The 13,173-nt window shown below is 36.7% G+C and overlaps 1 protein-coding gene across 1 annotated transcript; it reads left to right on the top strand.

Moving 5' to 3' along the window:
* Positions 1–2,824: 2,824 nt before the first annotated feature.
* On the top strand, positions 2,825–13,173 carry LOC107089170 (cerebellar degeneration-related protein 2-like). Its single transcript, XM_015381815.1, has 6 exons — positions 2,825–3,028; positions 4,436–4,548; positions 7,450–7,598; positions 7,692–7,862; positions 10,841–11,060; positions 11,459–13,173. The coding sequence occupies exons 1-6, from the start codon at positions 2,911–2,913 to the stop codon at positions 12,032–12,034; spliced, it is 1,347 nt and encodes a 448-aa protein (XP_015237301.1). The 5' UTR covers positions 2,825–2,910; the 3' UTR covers positions 12,035–13,173.

Raw genomic sequence — 13,173 nt, 5'->3', positions numbered from 1 at the left:
TTTTGCTTCAGTTAAAGATCAAAAGCTGAAGCTGAGAAATTAAACGTGCCATTTACAGGGTAGTATATATGTGTGTATATATTTATATGTATATATAAAATTTATTTTTGATAAATAATTGTGGGATGCAGCTGATGATATGTTTAAATTTGGTTTCTCTGAATGTCTTCTCTAAGAGACATTAGGATGAGATTAATCATGCAGAGTTGTTATGCTATAGCCGACACAATAATGGCGAGAGCTGTTCACTAAATACACAAGGTGTAAATTGCTTACAGTAGTTTACGCGAGGTTGTTAATAGAGAGTTGAGTGGAAGGAAAATATGTGGTAGAAGAAGGAGCACAAACAACAGATGCAACCTACCTTCCATCAAAGAGTACCAACGTTCTACAAAAGCGGGTATAAAATACAGGCTGGACACAGATCGGTATTTTGGGAGGACAAAGCAATCCAGAATTTGAACGCAACAAAAAAAGTTTGCTTTTGCAGAATTACATAACTACAATATCCACTGAAATGATTAAAAAAGTTAAAGCCATGATCTAAGTGTAGGTGGAAGCAGGAGCCCTGAAGCTCCAGCTGAGTAATCACTGAGTCACTGCAGGTGAAATATTATATCCTTGAAATATACTCATATGAGCAGACTGATGCCCATAACCCAGTAAAACAAAGATGCCAGAGTCATAACGGATTATTGTGTTTGGTTTTCCCTCGAAGCTACTGAGTCATAATGAAATCTTTATTAAAGACTTTTATAAAATGTTATATTTTATACCATATCATCAAATTATATATATAAAAAAAAACGTATTGGATTTATCAGATATTAGTAAAATTCTTAAGCATTTGATTAGATCCTCATCCTTATCGGTTTGGCTTTAGATTGTCAAATATTTCATCATCAGGAAGTCGTTTTCCCTTCTCAAGGAAGGAGGTAAAAAAAGACACACATTCACTAAATAAAATGTTTTCTTATTTTTATCGACACCAACATGTTCGTCAGCTGCTGCTGAATTTTCGATACAATGTCTATGGATGAACTCCCTGTAGTAATGTTGTTTTATGTTTTTAAATAAACACAATTCCTGAATACATTTTTCTTTGTGTCTTGACTGAATAAAGGATTATTTATTTGGTTGTGAATCTGAGAACAGAAATAGGAAAAAAAATAAAGCAATATTGCCCCCTACTGACACTAAAACAAACATCCAAAATAATGAACATAAACATCTTTTAGGCTAAAAAAACAAACATAATACAGACTTTCAATTAAAGTTATTATTTCCAATTAATTAAAGTTTTACAACTTAAAATGTATATTTAATCATTTAATGAGACATTAGTTATGTAATTGCTCATTTCATAATGAGCAATTGCAAATTACAGAAATAGTTTCATGTCATAATTTTTTACCTTGTTATACATCTTTTGTAGTTATGACTTAATTTGATCCTCTAAATTGTCTCACCACCCTCAGTTGATTATCTTTAGGAATCCCTGGTTTAGCTCACTTTGTAAAACGTTTCAATTAGAAATTTGCATTAAGAATATTTGCCTTTTTATTAAAACATATTATCAAAAAAACATTTAGAATACAAAACTCATCTTATATTTGATTATTTCTGTTTTTGCAATCAAAAATAGTAAACTGAAACATATATATTTAATGTTATAAAAAAAACACACACACATTGTAAGCATTTAAACTTATCTTAAATTTAACAATTTATTTTTTAAATGAAAGTAACTTTGACTTGTACAGACAAGCAAAGATGAGAAAATATAATAATTTTTTTTATGTTTGGTTTGCAGCTTCAAAAAGACAAATATTAATTAGTACATTTCACAAGATGTTTAAAAATTAAAGTTATTGCTAGATAACATATGGCGATCGTGAAAATATACTTTAAAAACTGTTTTATGGGGGAAAAGCAGTAATTTATTTCCAGGTTTATTTGCAGCGCCCTCTTGTGGTGATGGTGAGTATGTCTGTACAGTCTCCATGGAGGAAGCCAGCGCGGTGAAGCAGGTGTAGCAATGGGAAACTGCCAGCTAAGTAAATCAAGACCGGAAATTGAAAGTGGATATTTTCACAATAAAAGAACCACTGCTCAAAAAAGACTTGGAATTCCTTTAAAAAAGAAATGACCTGCAGAGTTAGACATTAATATGTTTTCTATCACACAGTAAGGAAATTAATTCAATTGTTTTGTAATGTAGTTGTAAATATTTGTAGTAATATACAATAAACAAATGTATACAAGTAATTTAATTCCAACTCAATGAACCTTTCTTTTCAGACATGTGAAGAATTGCAGAAAGAGCAGCAAAAGCTTAAGATTCACATGTTATAAAAATATTTATTTCATAAAATCCTTTTTGACATAAGATATTATTTAGATATTTTAGTTTTGTGATGTCTGTTTTCTTGATAGGATTGCGAACATAGTTTTCTAAATTTTCAACTGAGATATATTGTTAAAAAAAAAAGTTTTCTCTTTAATCTTTATTTGTAGAGTAAAAGTCACATGGTGCACAGACTTGAAAATAATGTGATAGTTAGACATTTGTTCCTTGCTCTTGATTTTGTTTCTTTAAGTAAACGGAAGTTATGGGGGATTTTTTCTCTAAAAACAAATTTTTGTCAAAATAAAAAAATATATCTACTTTAACTATGTATTTATTTTTTTATTTTTATTTTTATTTATTTATTTATTTATTTATTTGCGTTTGAAACAACACATTTTGAAAAACCTGTACCGGAAGTGAGCTCAGCCAGCTTCCTAACTTCATCAGCGGTGAGCTGTCAGCAGTGTGACCGTTACTGATTGCCGCACACCGGCTGCTGCTGCCAGCGAGCGGGACTCGCTCCTGTTTGTCATGTCTAGAAACTGGAAGATAATTTTTGTATGAAGATATTTTTTTCTTTTTTTTTTATTAGAGTGATGCTGAGAGACATGATTGTGGAAGAAGAATTTGAAATTAAGGAGGAGGAACCTTGGTACGACAAGCAGGACCTTGAACATGGTACATTTCCTTTCTTTGTTAAGGAGCCCCTAAAGATTTAAAATACCTGTCTGCCCTTTTTCCTGACTATTAAACTGAAATCTAAATGCATTTTAACATTTTGATAGATAAACAGGAAGAAAATAATTTGAATTTAGCATTTCTGCTGTTAATAAAATAATAATAAATGGGGTATTAAATATTTAAGAAAGTTTCATTACTTTTTTCATAAAGCATGCAACAGATTTACAGATTTTCTTTTGACATAGTTATTATGGTGGATGCAGAAAAAGGCAGGAGTCAGCAGATTGTTCCAATATGCGGCAAAGTGGGGGAATCCACAAAAGCTCTAAGAAGATTTTCTCCTTTTATGTCTTAGATGTTTTAATCTTTAATCTTTCACAGCAGTAATGGGCCTTTTTTACACTGTTATTACTACTAAAGGAAAAAAAATCAATGAAGGCTATTTGATTTGAATTAATCTTGAAATTATGAGGGGGGTCCCTTTGTTTTGTCCTCTAACAGTGTCCCCTTGAAGGAGATTTTACTCCCTCCAGAACTTTATATATTATATGTTAAATATGTGTTAAAATGATATTTTCAGAAAATGATTCTGATGGCTATAGCAACACTACTGTATGTAACAAAAGTCTTTCCCTGTTTTTCTTTTTTTGTCATAGAATTATCATATTCAATATATTTTTGCAAATTTTCTGGAAATTTCCCCCCATAAATTTAAACTTAAAAGCCTTTCTGTATTATTATTCAATTTATTTTCCTTTATTTCATACATGCAAGTGTTTCTATTTATTTACTTATTTTTAATAGAATTTTCAAGGCTGGAAGTATATATATAAAAAAAATTCAATTCTGATCAACTTCTATTTTTTTGTAAAATATTTTTGTAAATACAGTAATTTGCTTCATCTACACCTTGAGCACAAATAATATATCATTTATAGATTGAAAAATGACACCTCTTATGGAGGACCAACTCTGCCATATTTAAAAATAAATACATAAATAAATAAATTCTCAATAAATAGATAAGCATACAATTAATTGCCCTCAAAAATACAATAAACAAATAAATGTACGCAGAAATTAAATTATGCAGCGAGCCATAAATGTATGAATCTCTTTTAAATAGCTTCTTTTCTATTATGCTTTGTAAAAGTTGCAAATCTTAAATTAATAAAGGCTCTAGGGACACAGACAGAACAGAATACTTTATTCTAGTTACTAGTTAAAATCTGAATTTTCTTTAAATGTGGAACATAAAAAAAGCAGGTTTTTGGACTTCTGCCAACAAAAGCACAAAACCTTCCTAAAGCAGCTTGTTAAAGGGCCACACGCTAGAATTAGCGGCATTAACCATGAACGACAAAAGCCGTCCGGTTCCTGCTCACGGCTCCGTCTCTCCTGCAGACCTACAGCTGGCCGCTGAGCTGGGGAAGTCTCTCCTGGAGAGGAACCGGGAGCTGGAGCAGGGGCTGCAGCAGATGTACACCACCAACCAGGAGCAACTGCAGGAGATCGAGGTAGAGAGGAAAGATTGGATGTCTGTGTAATGGCTGGCTGATTTATCATGCTATAAGACATTGTACATGCTTTAGAAAACCTTTTCATCTTGAATCAGCTCTAAATGAATTCATCGTTACTAAAAGTTACCTGGACTTTAATTAGATTTATCTAAACCAATCAGCCTTGGCGTCTTCAGACCAAATGCAATCTCTTAAGAGCAGAGCATTGTGTCTCTGAGTTGTTGCCGACCAACGAAGTACCCATAAATATTGTTTTATTGCTCCTTTTGTCATCCAAATGTTGTGTTTTGAGAAAGAATTCATAACCCTTCCATTTTGACATTTTATTACATTACAACCAGAACTTCAGCTTCATTGTATATGTAAATTTGATGTGATAGACCAACATAAATATACTGTTTTACATAAAAGAGTTCTTATAAATTTGATGGTAATGTGAAGAGTGAAAAAGCCAAAGGACTGTCAGACCCGTGCAGGTAGTTATACATATTTATTTATAGAGCCGCACAATAAACACATTCATTATCATATGAATAACTCAGAGTACTGAGAATAACTCACAGTAATGATGTTCATTGGTGAATTAAATACTTCACATTAACTCATCATGCACTTAGCCTTTCTTTGGCCCTGTTTGAATAATCATACCTAAATCAATCAATACATTTTAAAGGATTATTGTGTAAGGATGACTGTCCTGGTGGGGATATTTTTATCAAATGAACATTAAACCCACCGGTTCAAACACATGTGAAGTGAAGTTTCTAAAAGTTGGTATTTACTGTGACAAAAAGCTGCCATTCACCACGGCTTTGAAAGCAACTAAGGCAATTCTGTACCAATAAGATTGGTATATGTTCATTGGATCTACTGTTATGCTTTCTATGGTTACAAACTACTCTGTCTAATTAAACTGAGTGGAAAAAGTTAGCTTTAGGCTAATTATGGCAATGCAGTTAACTTACTCATTAAGGAGCAATATGGTAACTTCAGTATCAATTTTAAAAATGTTCTCGTTTATTGGCTCCTGATTTCTCTGGTTTAGTTTTCTTTTAAAGTCGTAGGAAGGTCATATTTAAATTTTTTATTATTCTAGCTTAAACATGTATATAAATATATTCTTTATCAGACCATATTGTCCCAAAAGTTAGAACGTTTCTATTTAAAAGAAAAATCCTTTCTTAAAATCTGTGGGGGTTTTTTCATTATTTTATGCAGGCCAGTTAGTTATACGTAAGCTTGTACACCTAAATTCGGCCAATCATATATCAACAGTCATCTGTCAATCACATTTTTTCGGTCATAGCATCTAGATTCATATGTTGTAGCTAATATACGCAATGGTTTAAATAAGACTCATTTACTTTACCATTGAGTTGCGTCCCAGGGATGGATATCTGTGTCTTCGGGAGGCATAGAGCTAACAGAACTGGCAGCGTTGCGAGCCAAGGGTTCAAACATGTATGGCTGTAAGCCTTCTACACCAAACCAAGCTTCTGCCGCCCTGGCGTCCTCTTCCACAACAACTTCGTCCCCACTCTCCTCCTCTAAATAAAAAAATGTACGACACAAAACTCTCATCCTCTTGCATGTTTCCCCTGTCAATAGCGTTCCTTGACAGTGTCATTGCTAAGTGCTACTTGGTCCCAATGTAATTTCCCAATGTAATTTCCCATTGGGAACCTACTAGCTCTAAGTTGCTAACTGCTTAGCAAGATGCTTCCGAGACACCGGCCACAACCAAACTTGCTTGCGAACCTTTCGCCACAACAATCCCGCCCCCTTGATAATTGACTAATCACATTCACTTTATTGCCTTGTGTAAAGTCGGGCACCGCTTGGGAGAATTTGGAACTGCAACCGTTTGAACGGCCGCTTCCCTATGACTTTAAGTTGTCTTCTTTTCATCTTCTTGTGGATGGAAAAACACTTTCTTGAGCTGCTGCTTCATATACAAGGTCCTTCATTGTGCTGCAGTTGTGCGGACTTTCAGTTGTTGGCTTAGCGTCTCCAAATAATCTTCACCGCCACTTCTCAACCACACTGAACTACCAGCAAGGGATAAGGCATTGTTATTCCGTGTATTAGTACTATTTTACCTCTTGCCGGCCTCTGTCTTTTCAAGATGTCGGACTGTCATGGTGCTTCGCAAATTGGTTATCTGCTTTGTGCATAAACTAATATAACATTCTTTGCTTACAAGGTTTGCATTAACTGTGATGGCATTCTTAGCATGACTGCAAACCTTGAATGAAGCTGAATGATGAGTTTTAAACATACCAGTTTCCAACCCTTGGAGATTTATAAAGTGAAAATAGACAGCTGACATCGGCTTAGAAGAAACTGACCTGGCAGATAAAAGAACACCTAGTCAGACATGCTTAGCACCTTCCATTCACACCTTAAAGGCCACTGGGCTCTGTGTTTTTATTTGTGCAAAGCTATCCAAGAATAGCTGCTGCGTTCTCCCATTTTTGTCTTGTTATTATTTTTCACTGACGCCCATAACATGCAATATAAATATTGGGTCAAAAGGGACTTTTTGCTCTGCTAGTTTTAGCTTCCAGGTTATTTTCTCTTACAAAGCACTGGTAATGCATGGGGTTATACAGTAGGCTAGAAACTGCATCTTTATCATGAGATGTCTTTGAATTTTACCTGTGGATTTGATTTCCTTATTCTGTCTCCACTTCTGTTGTGTTCCTCATTTCACGGCTTTGACAATGTCTGTACTATCACTATTTAGTATAATTTTTGAAGTTTGTCACCAAAAACCCTTATTCTTGGTCCTGTTAAAGTGATTATTGAGTAGTTTATGGCTCCTAACTCACCTGAAATATCGTTAGAATTAATCTGTTTCCTCTTCCCCTAACTTAGCAAACCTCTCTCCTTTTTCAGTACCTAACCAAACAGGTGGACCTCCTCCGGCAGGTCAACGACCAGCATGCCAAGGTTTACGAACAGCTTGACGTTTCAGCTCGAGAGCTGGAGCAAAGCAACCAAAAACTGGTTTCAGACAACCGGGCAGCCCAGTTGAAGATCAATGGGTAGGAGACCTTATTAAAAAGGAAAAACGGCAGCTTTTAATGCAAAAAACTTTTCTTCTCATCAATGTCCTGTGATTTGCTTTGCCTGGACAGGCTAATGGAGACAGTGGAGCTGCTGCAGACACAGGTGGAGGAGCTGCAGCGTCACGTGGAAGAACTAAAACTAACTTCACGTCAGTCTCAGAGGTCTCCGTTTGGAGAAAAATGGTCGCCTCGCAGCAGTCAGAGTGTGTCCTGTCTGCAGGATCTGCAAAGCACACACAGGTGATTATACTTTTTTTTCCTGTTATAACAGATAATAAACATCAGACGATAGGAATTGCTGGTATCTTTGATTTTCTTAAATATTGTGAATTTCTTAACCTATTTTATAAAACACATATCTCTAAATTTTATTTTGAGAAACAGTTCTGTGGAGAAGCCTGAAATTAATTTACTGCCAATGATTCAGACTTTCTTTGGAATTGATCTTAAATAATCTTTCTGAGGTATGGAAGTAAATCTGTGTCGCTGGGATTTGAATAAAAAATGCCACTGAAATTTAAATGTATGATTGTACTTACTGTTTCAGTGTTAAAATATATTCAGAACACATTTTTGACCTAAAAAGAAGTTCATTGTCATTATTTCTACAGAGTTGAAATTTCATTTTTTATTTTCTCTTCAAGCTAAAATTCACATTACTATTTCAAAGTGATTACATTTTCAATACTTATTTTTCAGTTTAATTTTTCAGTGTTAAACAAATTTGCATATCAAAAATTCAACATTTCAATATTCAAATTCAATATTTTCAGCCTCCTGAGATTCAACTGGCTCTATTTCACTGTCTTAAATTCGGCGTCTAAATTCAGTGTAAAAAGGGAAGGGTTACTTCAGGTCACAGACATTAGCAATGGATTGTGGTGTCCAACACCCAGCCAATCCCGTTACGTTTTCTTAGTCACGTGACATGACGCTTGTGGCGCTCATACAGAAGGAAAACCAGCATCACGGAGCGGGTCATGCAAGCTAATGCTAACTCAACTACAGAAAAATGAAAGTATTAAACTCACCGTTGAGTTAGCGTTAGCTTGCATGACCAGCATCACGAAGCTGGTCATGCAAAAATGATCAATATCTTCTGACGAAAATATACAGCACTTGCTTTTTTATCTATGAATTTAATTTTGGTAACTGGATAAAATATTGCTATATAATATCGTACCGTGATCCAAGTATTGTGACACGTAATGTATCCCAACATGCATGCCAATGCACATTCCTAGCTGTTATGTAGACATTTACTTTTTTCATGAATATTTTATTTAGAATATTTTAGAATTAAACATGTTTACAAAAAATATATAGAGATTTGGATGTAGCATAGAGATGGACACCCTTAAGGCCAATATTAAACCAAGTTGTTTTTAGTTTTAGTTACTCTTAAAGCTAGCAAGACAACAGGGTTTGATGCTTCTTCTGTGGTCCTTAGCTGCACAGAGTCTAGTTGAGCCTTTTAAAATGTTACTAGCTTCTTTGTCGCTGATCCAGAAGCTCTTTGTAAGCTCTGCCAAGGGATGGGTAAATACTCCCTCCCTCCATGTCCACTAATCCTGCTCCTATTGGGCTCACAGCAGTGAGCAGTGTGTTCACACTGTGGCCACTTCCTGTTTATCTGCAGTGGGACAGGTTCATTCGCTCACTCTAGGCCCTGTTGAGTGTAATCCTTTTGATGGGGATTGTTGAAAATATATCCAGCTCAGACGCATGGGAATCTCCCCGATAAGGAGACGGCCGCGTCTGGAGTCAGAGTGCAGTGTGGCGGAGGAGGCTGGAAGGAAGGAGGTCAAAGTCTGAGCTGGACCGCACGGACAGGATAATAACCCACTCAGGCTGATTGATTTTAATCTAATCACTTCGCTTCTTTGATTAGAAACGCGTTTTATGTTTGTTTCTTCCTCCATCAATATTAAGCATAAAACACACAAGATATAAAAAAATGTTTTTGCATTTTCCTAATATTGGCTAAATACACAAGTTTGTTTGTTTCAGTGTTGCACAATATCAACACTAAACTGGTTTCATGATCTTTGACCCTTTAACACTGTGTGTGCATTTCCTCTCACCTTTCACTTTATTTTCCGCCTTTTGAATCAGAGATTAGAACGAACACATGCTTATATCATTGTGGACACAAATAGCAGATGAGACTGCTTCTGTTAAAGATAGAGCTGCAACATTTCTCAAGATAGTTAGCCTGTAAATATTGCCTGAAATATAAGAGCCTACCGTGAAGATGGTCAGCTGCTGCAGCTCTGGTAACTATCTAAAGCTGCCTTGTCTGCCTGTGCTGATATCTGTTGTTTTTCTAACTTTGGGGACCAGGTGGTCAGACTAAGTTAAAGAACCATTTAATAAAAATTTATTTTTTTCATTAATATAATTTAAGATAGCTCTATGAGGATTATTTCAAAACCTTTGCTGAATTTGTAAATCAGGTTGAGAATGCAAAGCATTTGTCACAATAGCAGGGATTTAAACAAGAGTTGAGTCCAATTCCTCTAACCATGCGCTGCAAGCTGGATTGTCTGGATCCATCTTGAAAGTCTCCCGCTGATACGTTCGTCTCTGAACCACCGGTAGGTTGGACCAATGACATGCCAGCAGTGTTTGTTGGGGCTGGACATGTGCGAATGATGACAGTCAGAAGGGCCTTAATGGGAAATAATAAACATGGCTAAGCTTGAGGATTCACCTGTCCATACCACAATTGACTCGGTTTTAGATAAAATAGTCACAATTTCTATTTTAAAAAATGAACAAAAAGAAGCACTTTGTGCATTTGTAGATGGGAAAGATTTCTGTGCTTTTCTTCTGACAGGATTTGGAGAAAGTTTGATTTATCAGTTTACAAATCGTCGCGATTCGCTGCTACGATTGGCTTAAAGCGTATTATGGAAGGCGGGTACTAGCTGGCATGTCACCCAATCAGCTCAAAGTATTGTACTAAAAGTCCCTCCTTTTGACGGACAGACTGAACGGCAGCCATCCCAGATTGATAACGTAGAACTCAACTCAGTTCTACAAATATCAATCTGGCTGCTGCCAGGTTGTAGAAGTCCACCATTATCTCCAAAGTCATGATCCATAGGTTTTTCTGACTGTACCTGTAGACCAGATGATCTACCTCCTGTTTTTATGCAGGTTTGCATAGTTATCTTTAGTAAATCTTGCTTAGAGGTTTGACCTTAACTCTGCAGGTATGACGCTGATGTGGAAGAACATCCTGACGACCTTGAAGCACCAGCCACGTTGTGGCACGAAGAGGCGCATGCTGCACTGCAGCAGTCCCTCCACACCCTTCAGACTCAGTTTGCCACCGAGCGTGCTCGGCGCGAGGAGGCGGAGACTGAGGCGGAGCTTCTTGCCAGAGAAAATGCAGTTCTGGAGCAACAGCTGGCAAGAATGGAGGGTTGCCAGGTAGGAGACATCCATTACCTGCTGCTTGTAGTATTACCTCTATTTTTTATTGAATCATAACCTGCATGGTTGTTTGATTTATTTTTAAGATTAGGGATTATAGAAGCAGAATTACATTCAATAAAAAACAGAACTTTGTACGATTCTGCTGGTTGACTTTGAAACAAGAATAGAATTTATGCAGCCAAACCTACAAAGAATCATCTCTTTGAACTATAAATGTGTTTATAAAACACATACTGGCACAATTTTAGCATAAATCTGACATTGGAAGAGGTAAATGCAGCCATCTATGGTCTTGAATTTGGGGAAATCGGTTCTGGAAAGTGCTTGAATTAGATGTTAACCGAGATTTGGGAACCCTGATTGAAGACATTGTACTTCTTTTTCTCTAACAGGCCAGAGTTTCTGAGCTTGAACAAGAGGCAGAAGAACTTCGTCAGCTCTGGAAATCACAGTCCTTGTCACGGTCAGCCAGGTCGGACGTCATCCATGGCCTTCTGCCGCACCCCCTGTTGCTCAATCCGGAGGAGGAGGGCGAAGGTCTGCAGGCTCCCGTTAAAAGTCCATCTGTTCTGAAGCGCTGGGCCAGTGAGCGTCTGATGAAGGCCACTCAGGGACCAGACTCTCCAAACAGGATCTATGATCACGAATGCTCCTGCGTTCGCCGACCAGAAGTGGTGAAGTATCGCGGAATCTCTCTGCTTAACGAGGTCGACGCACAATACAGTGCCTTGCAGGTGAAGTACGAGGAGCTGCTGCGCCGCTTTGGGAATCAGGAGGAGCTGCAGGAGCTGATGCTCAGTGAATCTTCCTCTCATCCTGCAGAGACGGAGGACAGCGAGGATGACTTTCACCAACCAGAGTATAAGGAACTTTTTAGGGAAATCTTTTCTCGCATCCAGAAAACCAAAGATCTGATTGAAAATAGGGGAGGAGCCCCTGTTGCTGAACGGCCACCATCTTTGGATTAGTTTCTTCTGTAAGAGGACCAGCTGAGGGATTAGATGTTGACTTAGAAAAACAATAAACTGTCTTTGTGAAGACTTGTTTTCCAAGTCGATGACTGCAACCAAAGCAAGCCTAGAGATAAAGGGGTAGTTCAGAAAGGACAGGGCTCAATACGACCAGCTGATGTTAAAAAAGTGGCTCCTTTTGCACAGAAACACCGTGCCTAAGCCTCTGTCTCCAATGAACAATCACTCTACCTCAAAACTGGGATCAACATGTGGGAGCCTTTCTGAAAAAAATCTGTCCTCTTCCAAAAAAAAAAGGGAAAAACAAGGTGCACCTATTAGGCTTTGCTTGGCCAAGATTCTAGGTTTCTCTGACCTGCTGAATCATTTTTGATTTCTTTGTCCTCATGTAGCCGGTTGATGTGTTTATAGATAGAAAATGGAAGTTTAGTTGTAATGCTTTTGATGAGCAGAAAAATGTATTCAGATTTTCTTCACTATCTCATCTTGAGATCTGAGCTGATATTCTGGTACCAAGTAAATTTCAGAAATTAACTCAAAGTTCTGGTACTTGGTGGGATCCCAGAAAGCATCAAAGTTATGTCCTGGAAAGTTATCTCAAAGTTATACCTAAATATATTGAATGAAATGAACTCTGGTTGAAATATCTATAAATCTGGAAAGTTTCTACCTGGTTCATTGGACATATCACAGGAGCTGCAGCAGGTTTACTTTAACAGCAATCACAAAACTAAAGTTTCCTGAGAGAATCCAATGAAAACATTTGGCTTATAAACATTTAAGTTATTTAACTTGTAATGTAGCACGTTGCTTGCCTGTAGTTTGCCTGCTGCCTTTAATGCAACAACAGGCAGTTTAGAAATTAGCATTAGCAAGGATTCATGTGACCATGGCTTCTATGAGTGAATTAGTGAACAAATAGGTAAATGTATTTGGTTGTGTGACATGGAAAAAACTTCATGAAGAAATGAGTGAAGCTTGTCTTCACTGAACTGAAAGACTGAGCATCAAAACAGCATCTTTGGGGGCTACTTTGTTGGCTTGTTTGTATAAATGCAATCAGCTGTTTTAAGATGGTCCTCACTACTGTGCACTATATAATGTGTTTTCAACTCTTATGAGCCATAAATAATAAA

Source organism: Cyprinodon variegatus, unplaced genomic scaffold (assembly GCF_000732505.1).
Source record: "Cyprinodon variegatus isolate N-32 unplaced genomic scaffold, C_variegatus-1.0 Scaffold12, whole genome shotgun sequence".
Classification (NCBI taxonomy): domain Eukaryota; kingdom Metazoa; phylum Chordata; class Actinopteri; order Cyprinodontiformes; family Cyprinodontidae; genus Cyprinodon; species Cyprinodon variegatus.
The sequence above is the reverse complement of the archived record's forward strand: the minus strand, read 5'-3'. Positions and strand labels throughout refer to the sequence as shown.

What these genes read in the sequence shown, in the direction of transcription:
- LOC107089170 (XM_015381815.1), top strand. Translation starts at nt 2,911, where the DNA reads ATGAAGATATTTTTTTCTTTTTTTTTTATTAGAGTGATGCTGAGAGAC. An exon ending in AGCAACTGCAGGAGATCGAG is followed by an intron (nt 4,549 to 7,449) that starts GTAGAGAGGAAA and finishes CTCCTTTTTCAG; the next exon opens with TACCTAACCAAACAGGTGGA. An exon ending in CAAGAATGGAGGGTTGCCAG is followed by an intron (nt 11,061 to 11,458) that starts GTAGGAGACATC and finishes TTTCTCTAACAG; the next exon opens with GCCAGAGTTTCTGAGCTTGA.